Source organism: Musa acuminata, chromosome BXJ3-11 (assembly GCF_036884655.1).
Source record: "Musa acuminata AAA Group cultivar baxijiao chromosome BXJ3-11, Cavendish_Baxijiao_AAA, whole genome shotgun sequence".
NCBI classification, from domain to species: Eukaryota; Viridiplantae; Streptophyta; class Magnoliopsida; order Zingiberales; family Musaceae; genus Musa; species Musa acuminata.
The window spans coordinates 1,161,154-1,174,240 of NC_088359.1; the positions used below are offsets into that span (position 1 = coordinate 1,161,154).

General features: G+C 38.4%; 1 protein-coding gene across 2 annotated transcripts; it reads right to left on the bottom strand.

Moving 5' to 3' along the window:
- Window positions 1-53: 53 nt before the first annotated feature.
- LOC135653144 (uncharacterized) lies at window positions 54-8,460 on the bottom strand. Of its 2 annotated transcripts, none has more exons than XM_065174702.1 (10): window positions 8,445-8,460; window positions 7,778-8,319; window positions 6,923-7,515; window positions 6,348-6,447; window positions 5,418-5,486; window positions 4,924-5,041; window positions 3,313-3,401; window positions 1,465-1,526; window positions 1,289-1,385; window positions 54-474 (listed from the first exon to the last, which is right to left on the bottom strand). In XM_065174702.1, exons 3-10 carry the CDS (start codon window positions 7,261-7,263, stop codon window positions 424-426), a joined length of 927 nt encoding a protein of 308 aa, XP_065030774.1. In that variant the 5' UTR covers window positions 7,264-7,515; window positions 7,778-8,319; window positions 8,445-8,460; the 3' UTR covers window positions 54-423. The 2 variants fall into 2 exon arrangements, with proteins under 2 accessions (XP_065030774.1, XP_065030775.1); XM_065174703.1 differs by lacking the exon at window positions 8,445-8,460 and having other exon boundaries at window positions 6,923-7,322; window positions 7,432-7,515; window positions 7,778-7,917.
- Between the last annotated feature and the right edge of the window lie 4,627 nt (window positions 8,461-13,087).

Sequence of the window (13,087 nt, forward strand, 5' to 3'; positions counted from 1 at the left end):
AAAAAAAGTCACTAGAAACAGATGCTTCGTATCCATGCAAGAGATTATTCATATGTGATAAAACACCAATTCATTCTTTAATTATACATGCAGATTAATACACTACAAAGAGCGTTTTATTTTCTAGCATTACAATTTGTCGGTACAAATTGTGCTCTCGAGGAAAAGGACATGATAGTAAAGCAACAAAAATTCCTCTCATATCAAGCATTTATACATAGAAGCTCCATGAGAGAAGCACAAGGTAGAGAGTCGGGAGGTCGCTGTTGCCTGGTGCTTGATTCTCCTCTTCTGGTTCTGGGATGCAATCTTTGTTCTCTTCCGTGAAAAGCCATGTTTAATTGGAGACAGCTTGGATCACCTTCCTTGCATTTACATAAGAAATTTGTGCACTTAAAAGGGACCCGATCATTTGGTGGAAAGTCACCAGGATCTTCGCTCTTCCTTAAGATGACTGCTGCTGGGTTCATGTGCCTTCCAAAATAGGAAACAGCAGAGATTAAGCAAAAGGAATACCAAATTGTGAACACAGAAAAGAACAAGAACAATGCACACTTCAATAGGATATTTTACTGGCTAAGCAAGTCTTCCAGTTAAAAACAAAAACCAAGTAGTCGGTCATGCGAAATGATAACACATTACAATCCGTAGTAGCTTATGATTCACTGATAAGCACACACAAACACCCATAACAGAGTTTATCACATACAACACTAGAGTTGGGGAGGAAATGAGCATTTTAAGTAGAGGATAGTTAACATTAACGATGGAAGCTGGCGCAACGATCATTGAACAAAAAATTGATTCATGACAAAGACTAGCTGGTGGGTCATCAGAATGGCATCGTGCCAAATGGCACAAGTGGACAAACAATCTCAAGAAAAGGGGTGATATGCTGAGTAGAACAAGAAGTTCAAGACACATTTATTTGTCAATGCCCTCCATTTGTCAACCTTCTTCTAAGAAAATACTTCTTTTCCACTCTTTTACCATTAAATGATTTAAAAGATGCACATATTTGTCAATCCAAATCTGAACTATCTCATAATCGAAGACGTTCAATCTGCTAGTAAAATATTCGACTCTGTAAAATTTCATGACCAGATTTAAAACAGAATGAGACGATCCCCAGCTACAACTCATAATACCATCATGTGGTCAATAATTAAATCTAAGCAGCGATAACAATCAATATGCAAATTATGGCATATTTAAACTTATGAAACTTCAATAACACATGAATAAACCTTATACATTTAAAATAAAAACTTGACAATTAGAAGCTTACCTGATTAATACAAGGGAATATTGAATGCATAAGACTCTCATTAGCAAACACAGGCAGTGGAGGCATCTGACTCATAATACCAGGCATTCCACTCATGCTGTTAAAAGAGAAAATTCTTGTCCATGAACTAACATCAAAATCATGACTACCAAATGAAAACTTTATTGATGAAGTACCTATTTAAAATGGCTGTTATATTCTCATTTGAGCGATACAAGAGATCAATGTTATTTTGTATCTGCAAACAGATGGAAAGACATAAATAACAAAGGAATGAACAGTTAAACATATCAAGACTTCTGTACAAATATACCTATTTGTATATGTAACCACAAGTAATTTACTGTTTTATCAATATATTGGTCATAGTAAATAAGAATCTAGACAGATGACAAAGGAATATGAGACTGTAGAATTATCTTTTCGTGTTACCAATGTCAACAGGTTATATTGGTTAACAGAATAACCTTTTTTTCTTCATCATCCTTTAGGTTGATTAACACATTTATGAATTAGCAAGAAAACACATAAAAGCCGAAAGACCATCCTGTGAAATATGGACTCATAGTTGCTAAATGCTCTTGCTGGATACAGTTCAATACTTTGACAAGTGTCTATGGTGCTATAGTCCCATATCTCTTTGGTCAACAATTTTGCCAGGCTCATGCATTATCATACATAAAATTTAGCAAACTCGCCTAACTATAGAAGATTATTTTGTTGTTAGTCATCTATAAAGTTCTCATAATATCTACAAATTTTCCTGGGCTGTGATTGAGTTCTGGATTTCAGGACATTCCACATGGAGGCAATGAAGTGATCAAATAATTACAGGAAGAAGATTAGAGAATCTTAGTGTATTAAAAAGCATTGATTACATCGCACTCATCATCATTCTCAAGACTAACTGAAACTTTAAACTTAATATGACAACATATCCCTCAGGAAAAAAAAGAGAGAGGAAGACTCAACCTCTTAATCCATGATGGGTCACATCACTTTCCGTTTTAGTTCATTCAGCTAAGGTTCATTTGAAACCAATCCAATGGTAAGCGAAATGACTACCATTTAAATGCTAATAAACTACAACCGTTAAATAATACCACTAAAAAGATTAATGTCCAAGATTTATCTTTTAATGATTTGGTGTCTCAACTCGTTAGGGCTTCCCTGGTTGCTCTAAAACTTTTTATATCGACCAAAATTTCCAGTTTATACATTCTATAAGCTTTGGAACATATTCACTAGTTTTCTTCAGTTCTGGAAATTTGCATATTAAGAAGGATATTAAACTATAACCTGTACAAATTTAAGTATTAGACCTGCTTTACTGACAAGAGTATCTCCAATGCTAATTATGACAATAATTTAGATGATCTTGGACATGTTGTGATAAACATTCCAATGAAAAAGGAAAAACAGATCCAAAGTGATTCAGCAAACAGCAAGTTACATGTGTCTAGGGTGCACCACATGAAAAGACCAGCTAATAATATAGTTGTTATTTTAGGGTAAATAAAAAGGTTGACTGTTACAACAGGGACACAGGATTACTGCTATGCATGGATATGTAAAAGTATGTATGGAAAGAAATGCATGGATCACGCCTTCCAAAATTTGAAGAGTAAAAAGATTATTTGTGTTACATCAAATCTTTCTTGGAAACAATTTGTAGCTATATACTGCCATAAGATTCCTCAGCATCTGCTTATATCATTCAGAAATGCAGATGTGATGAAGATACCAACATACTTTTTCTACTTGTGCTAGTTGGATTAATTGTACTATATTCGTCAAGGGAGAATGTAACCAACTAGTGCATGTAATTATGTACCCAAAAGAAATAAATGACAATTCTATGGTTGTGCATATTATGCACCAGCTCAAAGCATAATATTGCAATCAATCTGCTAACTGTAGCAACAGAGTAATACAGCCAATTCTTCTGTCTATCACAAGAAAATGGCATAACCAAACAATATGACTATAACAGCTCATAGCAAAAAAGATCTTATAATATATACCTCATTGTTTTCAAGATTAACTGCAATCTCATGAAAAATTTTTGCATTGTCTTCTAGAAGATGATTTGTTCTGCTGTCTATCACAGGGCCTGCAGGAGAAACAGATTTAGAATTAAGATTAGATATTAAGAATATAAATAAGACCAAGTTATGATGTACAAAAGAAAATATAATGAAACATGTGTAAATTTGACTAATAGAACTAGTAGAGTGCATAAAGTTCTCCATTCCATGATAATACATAAAGCAACTGCACCACACATGGACCAAGATTACATGCATAGTTTCAATTATATTGGAATCTTCTACAATGGGAAGAATGTCAAAGATAAACAGCTCAACCATAGAAAGAAATTTACATTTTATCTAAATATCTGTTATAATTTGACAATCTTAATGAAATTATGCTTTAGACAAAAAAGATGACTGCCCTTAATATATTTAACAACTTGCTTTGCTAGTATAAAATTGTCACAACATTATACAAGACATTTCAAGCAAGTTCCTATGCATTATCACTTATGTTCTTTCAATTCAGAACACTAGGCATAATAGATGATCATAGATTGTAGTATTGATTGTTGTACCACCCGAAACGGTACGAAACGGGTGGTACATACTACATAGTACATACCAGTCCAGGCATAGGCCGGTATGCAGACCACCCCCGTTCCAAGCGGCCCAGTCCATTTTAGTAAAAATAATAAAAAATAAAAAATAGCGGTGGGGCCCATCCAACTCAGCATTAATAAAAACTTCTAGTGTTCAACACTACTGCCGTCATCGTTGTTGCTATTTCATGATGCCGTTGCCACCACTGCTGCTTCGTGATGCTGCTACTTAGCGACGTTGCTGCCAACACGATTGCCACCGCGGTCCTTTGTCCTAGGTACACTCCCACCTCTTCTCCTCTTCTTCCATTTCATCCTCCACCGCTGCTTCTTCCTCTACCATTTTCTCTTCTTCCTTCTTACTCTTCTGTTCCTCCATCGTCCCTTCCTCTTCTACCTCTTTTTCTTCCTCTCTGAAACATCGGTCCCGGTGTACCTACATATGCGACACCAGTACTGACAGATCACCGAAACAAGTCTGATATCCGAAAGGGTCATCCTTGGATTGTAGAGTGCACAGAACTGTAAAATTGTATGCATATTGTAAAAGAGAGTGACGGATCCTTTAGAGCTTTCTTCTGTTTTATGTTGTGAAGATCCTCACAATACTGTTCTTTCTTTTCTGATTATTTTCCAAGAACACAACGGAAGCTGGTAATGACTTCTAACTTGTGAATGTCTAATCACATTCTTATTTGGATCTGACCAAACCTCAATCTTGGAATTCTCACTCACTAAGAGTCTCAATCACTTATTTTTTTTCCCTTTTATATACATATGCCGGTCCAGGGCAAATATTCATCTTTATCTAAGAACACTGATGGATAGTCTTAAGGATAAGAAATATTTTATCTGATTGAAGGCAAAAAACTCTCATGTTGAAATGGAATTTTTCATATGTCACAAGAATTAGTCACATAAGCCTTTCAGACAAGTTCAATCATAAATGAAAGTTAACTATTAACTAAGCTGAACTGCCTCAATAATAGCACCTACCAACCTTCACATGAGAATTGATTATTGTGGCTCCCATTATGCATCTTGAAAGAATAGGTAGCTTCGCTCTCTGGTTGATTACAGAACATATTAGCCATTGAGGAAGAACCTATCACCTTCTCCTGCACAGAATTTTGATATGATAGACATTAAAACAAACAGAACACAAATCTCGTTATTTGGAACATACATTAAAAAGAGAGACCATAAGTCCAATCTACAAGAGATATATTCACTTTTTTCTTCTTTTAATAAAAAAGATGATGCTATTCGTTATTGATAATTTGTTTTCGTAGACTAACCAAAACAAAAACAGAAAAGTTGAAACAATTTCAAACTCAGCATGCTGATTTTAAAGAGCCCATATGGTGCAACCAAAAACAGTATAAAGATTATAAGAAGATCCTGATATTCTCTCTTTAAATTATATCCTTGGACTATAGTATTAATGTTGATCATAGAATCATCAACTAATTGATGTTTTTGGGTGGAAATTACCTTCCTGTCTTTGGTTTTCTTCCCAGCATAATAGTCTTCAGGCTTTCGTCGTTTACCATTCTCCTTCTTCTATAAATAGGTCAAAAATATTAGCATAAATACAAGTTTCCTAGGACAAGTCATAATTACACTGGGATATATTAGACAGTTAATAAAAAAATTACAAGGCAAATATCCTTTTAACTGCCCAAAAAGCACCATCATGTTATAAAGAAAAACTATCAGAGAACTTAACATCCAAGTCTTTCACTGATGGGCAATCAAATTAAATTTCTGAAGAAGAAACCAATTTGGTAGTTTCTCATATCCATGTTGTTTCACTTTATGATGTTGAATAGATTCTGATTACACATGGTTTTAAGTGGCAGGTCATGAAATGTGCCTGTAACCCTACATGTTGCCCTTGACCATTTGTGTTTTTGTTTTTGTATATTTTCATTTATATCTTTTTCTTTTTCTAGGTGCTCTGCAACAACAATTGGTTGAGGGTTTGGGCTCAAATGGCCAAAGAAACCAAAAGAGAAACAGATTATTACAACTAAGGAAGTTTATCAGGGTTTCCTAGGACTTTCCAACTAAATCGACATGTAAGTAGGAAGTAGGGGTACAGTCTCACCTTCAAGTAACAGTGTTAAAAACAATGTCAAGATGCCTACACAACTGCAACAAATTATGCTCTCAGTCAAAACTTTTCATAAAAATCAAGATATAAGACCCCATCCAAACTCAACAACCTATTTCGAAAGTTTAAGCAAATTCACTTTTGTAAACTGCTCAAACACAAACTATGAAACAAATAACTGCGAGCATCATAAATAACAGATTATGCGAAATATAGTGGTTCTGCACTACATCCGTCCAGAAGGTATGTTGTGAAGAAACATAAGAGTATTCTGCATCCATGTTTAAAACTTGTAAAAACATACTCACAGTCATCCATCGGCACCTCATTGCAACATCCCTCACAGTCTTGTCAGGAAGCTTAGATGCAATCTTGATATACTTCATGATATTAGGCTCACCAGCATATCTGAAATGTTAAGATGTTACTACAAGTCAAGAAAAAAGGTATCGACAGCCTAGTGTAGCAGACACCTATGGCAAGATCAGACTTCATAGAATCATAGCGCAGCACTACCAGAAGAAAGAAAAATCAACAAAATAAAAAGCTTCGCTTTCGAAAGATTTTCAATTATTTACTTACAGATGATGGAAAATGATAAACTTGTATGGATTAAGCTAGAGATGATAATTTCAGGCCAAATGAAATATAAGCTACAGTAACGAGTAAATATATCTGCAATGGGCCAAACAGAGAAGTTGTCATCCAAAATCAAGTTTTAAGGCATATTGCTTGTCATGTGAATGAAATAGCAAATAAAAGATGCAATTTTCTCAGGTAGTATGTTCTGAATCAACAGAGGCCCAGAATCATTTTTACAAAAATATTAAGAACAATTAGATAGCGTGAAGCTGCAGCCAAAAGAAAGAAACTTGCTACATACGTGGCAAGGCCTCGCTTCATCACTTCCAATTCCTCGCAGGACCAATCCACAGCGAATGATGTACGATGCTTACGCCCATGTTGTGGCTCGAGGGGGATATTTCCGGGAGAATTAGTAGTCGATACCAAAGGAGAAATATTGTTCAGCGTGCCGGAATTTCCAGCCAATATCATCGCCGTCGTTCCATTTATTCCACCTGAAATGTTCATTCCACCGGGGAAAATACCGTGTGTGTTGTTTACAGTCCCTGAGTGAAAGGAAACTACATGTTGATTGCAAAAAGATTGTGGGAAAACTCCTCCAAGAGGGAAGTTGATGTTATGATCTGCTGCCATGCTCATAGCACCCGGAAGCACCAATCCAACAGAAAGAGCCTGGAACAGGGGCAGAACCTTTCGATCTGCTGCGATACCACCACACAAGTTTAAAGCCCTCGACAATCCTCAACGAAGGGGAGAATACTCTCGAATCACTTTATACCCACAGCTTCGAAAGCGCAAACTTACGACCTCAAGAACAGATGCAGCTGCTCGAAAGGCCTGAATCACATCGGCTCTGAGTGCATTCAACAGCAAGCTTTCATCTTTATGTCCCTAATTGAAACCAACAACAGTTATGGACAAGGAGATCTCATCGTGCGGTCACCTAAAACCCACGAAACACAATGCAAAAAAGAGGATCTTTTTTTTTCTGTTCAGAGAAACCCTAACGCGAGTTTAGCTAACAATTAAAGAACCCAAATCGCCGTGTCATAACCATTTCCAAGAAGCAGAGAGAATCTCGATAGCAAACACCAAAAACAGAGGCAGAGGTAGAATGAGACGGTGATTGAGGGAGAAGACAGAGAGTAAGAACCTGCTGTCAATCTCCGCAGTCTTCTTCGTGTGCTTCTCTGATAAGATAATGGGAGAGAGATAGAGGGAGGGGACGAAACCCTAACAAGATTCGGCCTCCTCTGCTCGTCCCTCCAATGGGAAAGCAAACGAAAGAGGGAAAGCCGCCCCTTTTCCAATATATACCGAGCGACGACAGCAGCAACAACAGCGAGCGCTTGGAATTCAGCAAGGCCGCTATGCGCGTCCCGATGCAGTCATGGAATTGGATGCATGCATGCCAATTATTGTGGAGCCTCCCTCGTTTCCACTTTCTGCTCGTCTCCTCTCCTCCTCTTCCTTTCTGTTTTCTCTCTGCGCCCAAACCTTGTTTCTTATGCTTTCTCTCTCCCTCTCTCTCCCTCTCCTTTTACTGCCCTTCCATATTTCGTCACCTCATGCGCATAAAATATTACCTGCACATCTCTCTTGCTCTCCTTGCCAGATTCTTCTCTCCGCAACTGCTTCAGTGCGCATCCCATCTCCACTTTTGGTCAAAGCAAATCTGCATTTATGCCCCTAAAACTTTGATGGATAAACAAATCAAAGATTACATGGCAAATTAAGATAAGAATTGAGATCGGGAGGAGTTGGGCAAGCGATGTAATGCTGCCAAAACTAAAAAGTCAGCATAAAGAAGACAGCTTAACTTGTAAACACAGCACGTGGGACTGGTAATGTTACTCAACCAGATGCATGCTTCCAAGTACTCCGAAGGAGACCACCACCATGACTTTTGTTCATGCCATCGCATCTCACATGATCCAAGGTAGAAGAAGATACGTCGATCCCATGCTTGCTATTGCCATCATTCGGCGCTGAAAGCAACAAAACACTTGCTGTTTTAAGTGTGTTGCTGCAGAATTTGGCTAAGGAACAGAACTAGTGGGAGAATTAATGTATCATTAGTCATATGTCTTTCATAAACAGTAAATGTTAAAGCTCGTTTCGGTAATAACAAAAGGGGCAAAAGGAAGACGACGACGGCGACTCTTCCAACCTTGGATACGTCATGCGTGCTTGTCATTATTACCGTAGGATAGTCGGGCCAGATCGGTGCAACCTGCCTTGCAGCAGATCCGACCTCCGGCTGAGATCCGACCTGACGCAATCCTTCGCGCAAAAGGCCAATGGCTCCAAACCCATGCTTATCTGCAACCGGGATACGTGTCGACTGGGTAACCCACCCACGTCGGCCCATCTCGAATCTCTGCGCCGGCATGGAGGCGGCGGCAACGTGACCAAGCGGGGGCCGCCACACGCGACACAGCCAGTGTGCGTCGGCCACGTTCTCGTCGGGGATTGGTTCGTAGTGGCGGCGGAGCTGGGTGCGAGTTCCGAGGCCGCTCACCAAATGCGCGTATTAATCACGCGCGTGGTGATTGGACAGAGAGGATGCGGGGTCCAGCGATTCCAAGGCTGCTACTGTCTCTTGTGGTAGCCAAGGAAACATCACTGGACTGCATCCAGTCCACGAGATGAAGAGGCTAAACAAGCTTTAAGAAGGAGATGATGGTTAAGTAAACTATGGGCGTGGGGTAGCAACTTGTCTTTTGTGTTGGTAGTCTTGCATGGCGACGGCACCATGCACTGCATCTCCAAAAGCAGAATCAAACCCCCACACACACACACACACACACATATGAGAGAGAGAGAGAGGGAGAGGGGAGCAGTGCTGGTGGCCACTAGGAGCAGGTCCACCACATTTAGAATAGCATCGCACCCATTACATTCCAAGGCCAACTCACATACATATGTCGATTCTGACGCAGCGAACAAAATACCTTGTTCATATTGACATAGGACATGACAAGACCACTCGCCATCATGAGTCATCACTGCATGCAAATGCTGCATGTGCATCCATGTTATGGATCAAATCAACAAGGCAATGACAGCAGCCGGTGTTTCCACCCAGGCATTGATCGGTTGTGGAGGAAGAAGAATAAGAGAGAGTTCTCAGGCTTGTGGATGTTGGTTGTAGATATGCATACACAAGCAATAAGTTCTTGTCAGATGGACAGCGGTAGATAAATGGGAAAAAGAATCACCTTTTCCATACAAAGAGATGCACATTTGAAGTGTTGCAAAATGCCAAGAGTGGAAGGCAGCTTTTATAAGATTCTGAGGAGAGGAAAAGAAGGTCTCGATGGTAAGCAACCAAAGAGATTCCATTCATCCTGCTGGAAGGCAGGAAAGAGCTGTGTGCTTCTGTTCATCCACAGCATTTTGTAGACACCGAGAAGTAGTCGGATCTGCAAAGCATTTGATTCACATGGAAATGAAAGAAGGAAGTCCAGTAAAAAGACACACGGAAAGGGTGACAGCAGAATTAACTACACCAAGACATGACCGGGTGGAGGAACAACGAATAATGCACAAGAAATGGAAGCTTCTGTAGGGAGTAGAAGTGAAGGCCTTCGATTGTGACAGAGTTGGCTTGGATGTCATGTGTTCTCGGTAATGGGGCAACGTCTGATTGCACAACACATCACTAATACGCAATCAAGTGCATGCTTTTATCGTCTACACACGACTGCAACACTTCCATAGTTTCTTCTTTGGTTGATCAGGCAACACCCAGATTTGAATTCCCCACCTTACCATTGGGAGACCAAATAAGATGAAAAATAGCATGTAGAGCTTGTGAGCTTTGGCATTTGAACTCGTTCAAAGTAAAATGATACGAGAGAATATTCGCACAGACCGTAGTACAACCCAGTCGAAGGGATTCGATAAACTCCGGCATACGCTAGCTTATCAAGTCAAAGTCTGTGTGTGTAAATAAATTGAGAGGATCTTTTCCTATGGCACATCGATATTGTCTTCACACGATGACTTCATATGATAAGAAGAGATATACACGAGTCAAGCCACACACGGAGACCATTCCTCTCTCTCTCTCTCTCTCTCTCTAGAAACTTGAGCTTGAGTCCTTGACATTCACATGAAAAGATTTGGTAGGTTCTACTCTCTTCCTTAAATAAATTTGAAGCGAAGAACTGTGTGTCAGATCTTTCTAGAAATTTGTTTCCAAGGAGAAATCAAAACCAACCAAGATAGCAGTCTACAATTTGGAGGTCCATATCAGATATTGGGCTGTTTGGCCTTCCGTCGTCCGTCTACATTCGAGAAGCCATTGGCACAGCCGAGAGACAAGACGCCGGCGGGCCACACGGGTTTCCAGCAGGAATTCTTCTGCTCCCTCCGACGAACACCTGCGTTCATGAATCACATGTACTCAATTTCTTCTTCTCCTGAAAGAAGTGATGATGTTATACCCAAGTGAATAATGATCGAAATCGCGTGTTAGTCTTCGCATACCAAGCCCAGCGACTCCTGAGCTCGCTTCCGGCGGTCCGCAGCCGTGACTGCGAGCGTGAGTTCCTCGGTCGAATAAGGCAGCAAATATCGATCGTTATTTTTTATTTGTGATCAAATTCAATCACAATTAAAAAAAATAAATTAAGCTACTTTTATAATTAAAGATATAAATAAAAAAATCTCAATTTCTTAGGAGAAAAAATTATAATTTTATTGACAAGACATAAAGCGAAATATAAGATTTATAAAGGATAGAATTATCAAAAGAATTAAAATAGAATTAGGGAGATGTGTAAGGGTATAACTATTTTTTAAAAGAACCCTAATCTATTGCACAACGACTGTTACCACTTATACGCGACTAACTCGACGGGTGGCCATTGCCTACGTGATTCATTGATCTAATACAAGGAACCTTATACCACTTACAAGCAGGTGACAAGACGGAATAGATAGGAAGTTAGACCGATAATATATACGAATCATCATAAATAAAAAAATATGGATCTCAAGTATTTGATTTTGAAAAACTCAACTCTGATACCAATTGTAAGCATAAAAAATCACATAAAAAATTTTTAATGCTATGATTGAAATTAAATAATAATATATCATATTTATGATACATACCTTTCGAGACTCTCTAGAAAAACCTTTATTTGATCAATAGGGGTATCATCCTCTGCTCCGAAAACTACAGTAATATCAATATGTAAGGAGAACTAGACTTACCTTTTTCTTACTTCCTATATTTTCACAAAACCACTATAATCGATGAATTAGGGATAAAAAAGATGAAAGATAAATTAGAGATAAAAAAGAATGAGAGAGGATCCTTAAATCTCGTATCCATATTTCATGTCTATAGTCTCATCATATAGTTTAGTCCTTACAAGATGTTTATTTATTTATAAACGAAAACAAAAAATATAAAATAAATAATTAAAAAAAATTCTCTTATCAAAAGTCATCTCTTAAGGAACACTATCATAATTCTTCGGACCAAAGCTAAGCAGAAAACAAAGAGCCAATGTATAGAAAATACACCTTATTTATTATTCGATCGAGGAAGCAGTTCCCGTGAATCCGGAGACCAATTTCAAAAGATGCTTACCGTTTTCCACTTGCAAACCTGAGTATGTCATTTGGTTAATACTGGAGATAATGCACCACATCATCCACCATGAATGTTAATGAACAAGTGATTAGAACCATATTAAAGTTGGTGACATTCCGTGAACTCTTGTAAAATGTTGTGTGCCAGTACAAGCTCGTGAAATTATTGAAGCATTCGAAGTATCCATCTCTAGTAAATCCTTGACACCACAAACCTGATAGAGAAGCAGCGAGTAAAATTACCTCTCTGCAATCCATTTCCTTGGGTACCCAATCCTGAAAAAAGCCAGGATCATCTCCTGTGATGCCCTTGTTCGATCAGACCAACACAAGGAGACTTTAGGAGGATCAAAAACATCAAAATATGCAGATCGAGACTTACCGACACAACTTTACATGAGATATGATAATAAATCAAGCACAATCTTGTGGTCAATGCATAATTCGGCATCACCAGGTCGATCTCACGCTATGATAAGATCCTGCAGCTAGGTAGCGGAAAAGGCTCTGTAAGATGCAAATGAAAATTTATTTAGAATCCCCTCATCATTGTAAAACGAAATTAGAGACTTAACAATTGTTTGATATACTTACATAACAAAAGAAATGACAGAAAGCTCATAAGTTTACAAAATTAGTCGGTCGATTTAAACTTCATCAGAAACTTGGAAACGTCTGTCCGGCATCCTGGTACACCTTTGCATGAGAAACTGTAGCTGATATCTAACTCACTTCTGCCAGACAACCTGAACAAATCAATGAATAGTCAAGAAAATAACAAAGATAATGTTAAGTGCATTTTTATATACTTCAAGTTCACAAACAAAAACTACACTAAAAGGTCAAGGAAGAT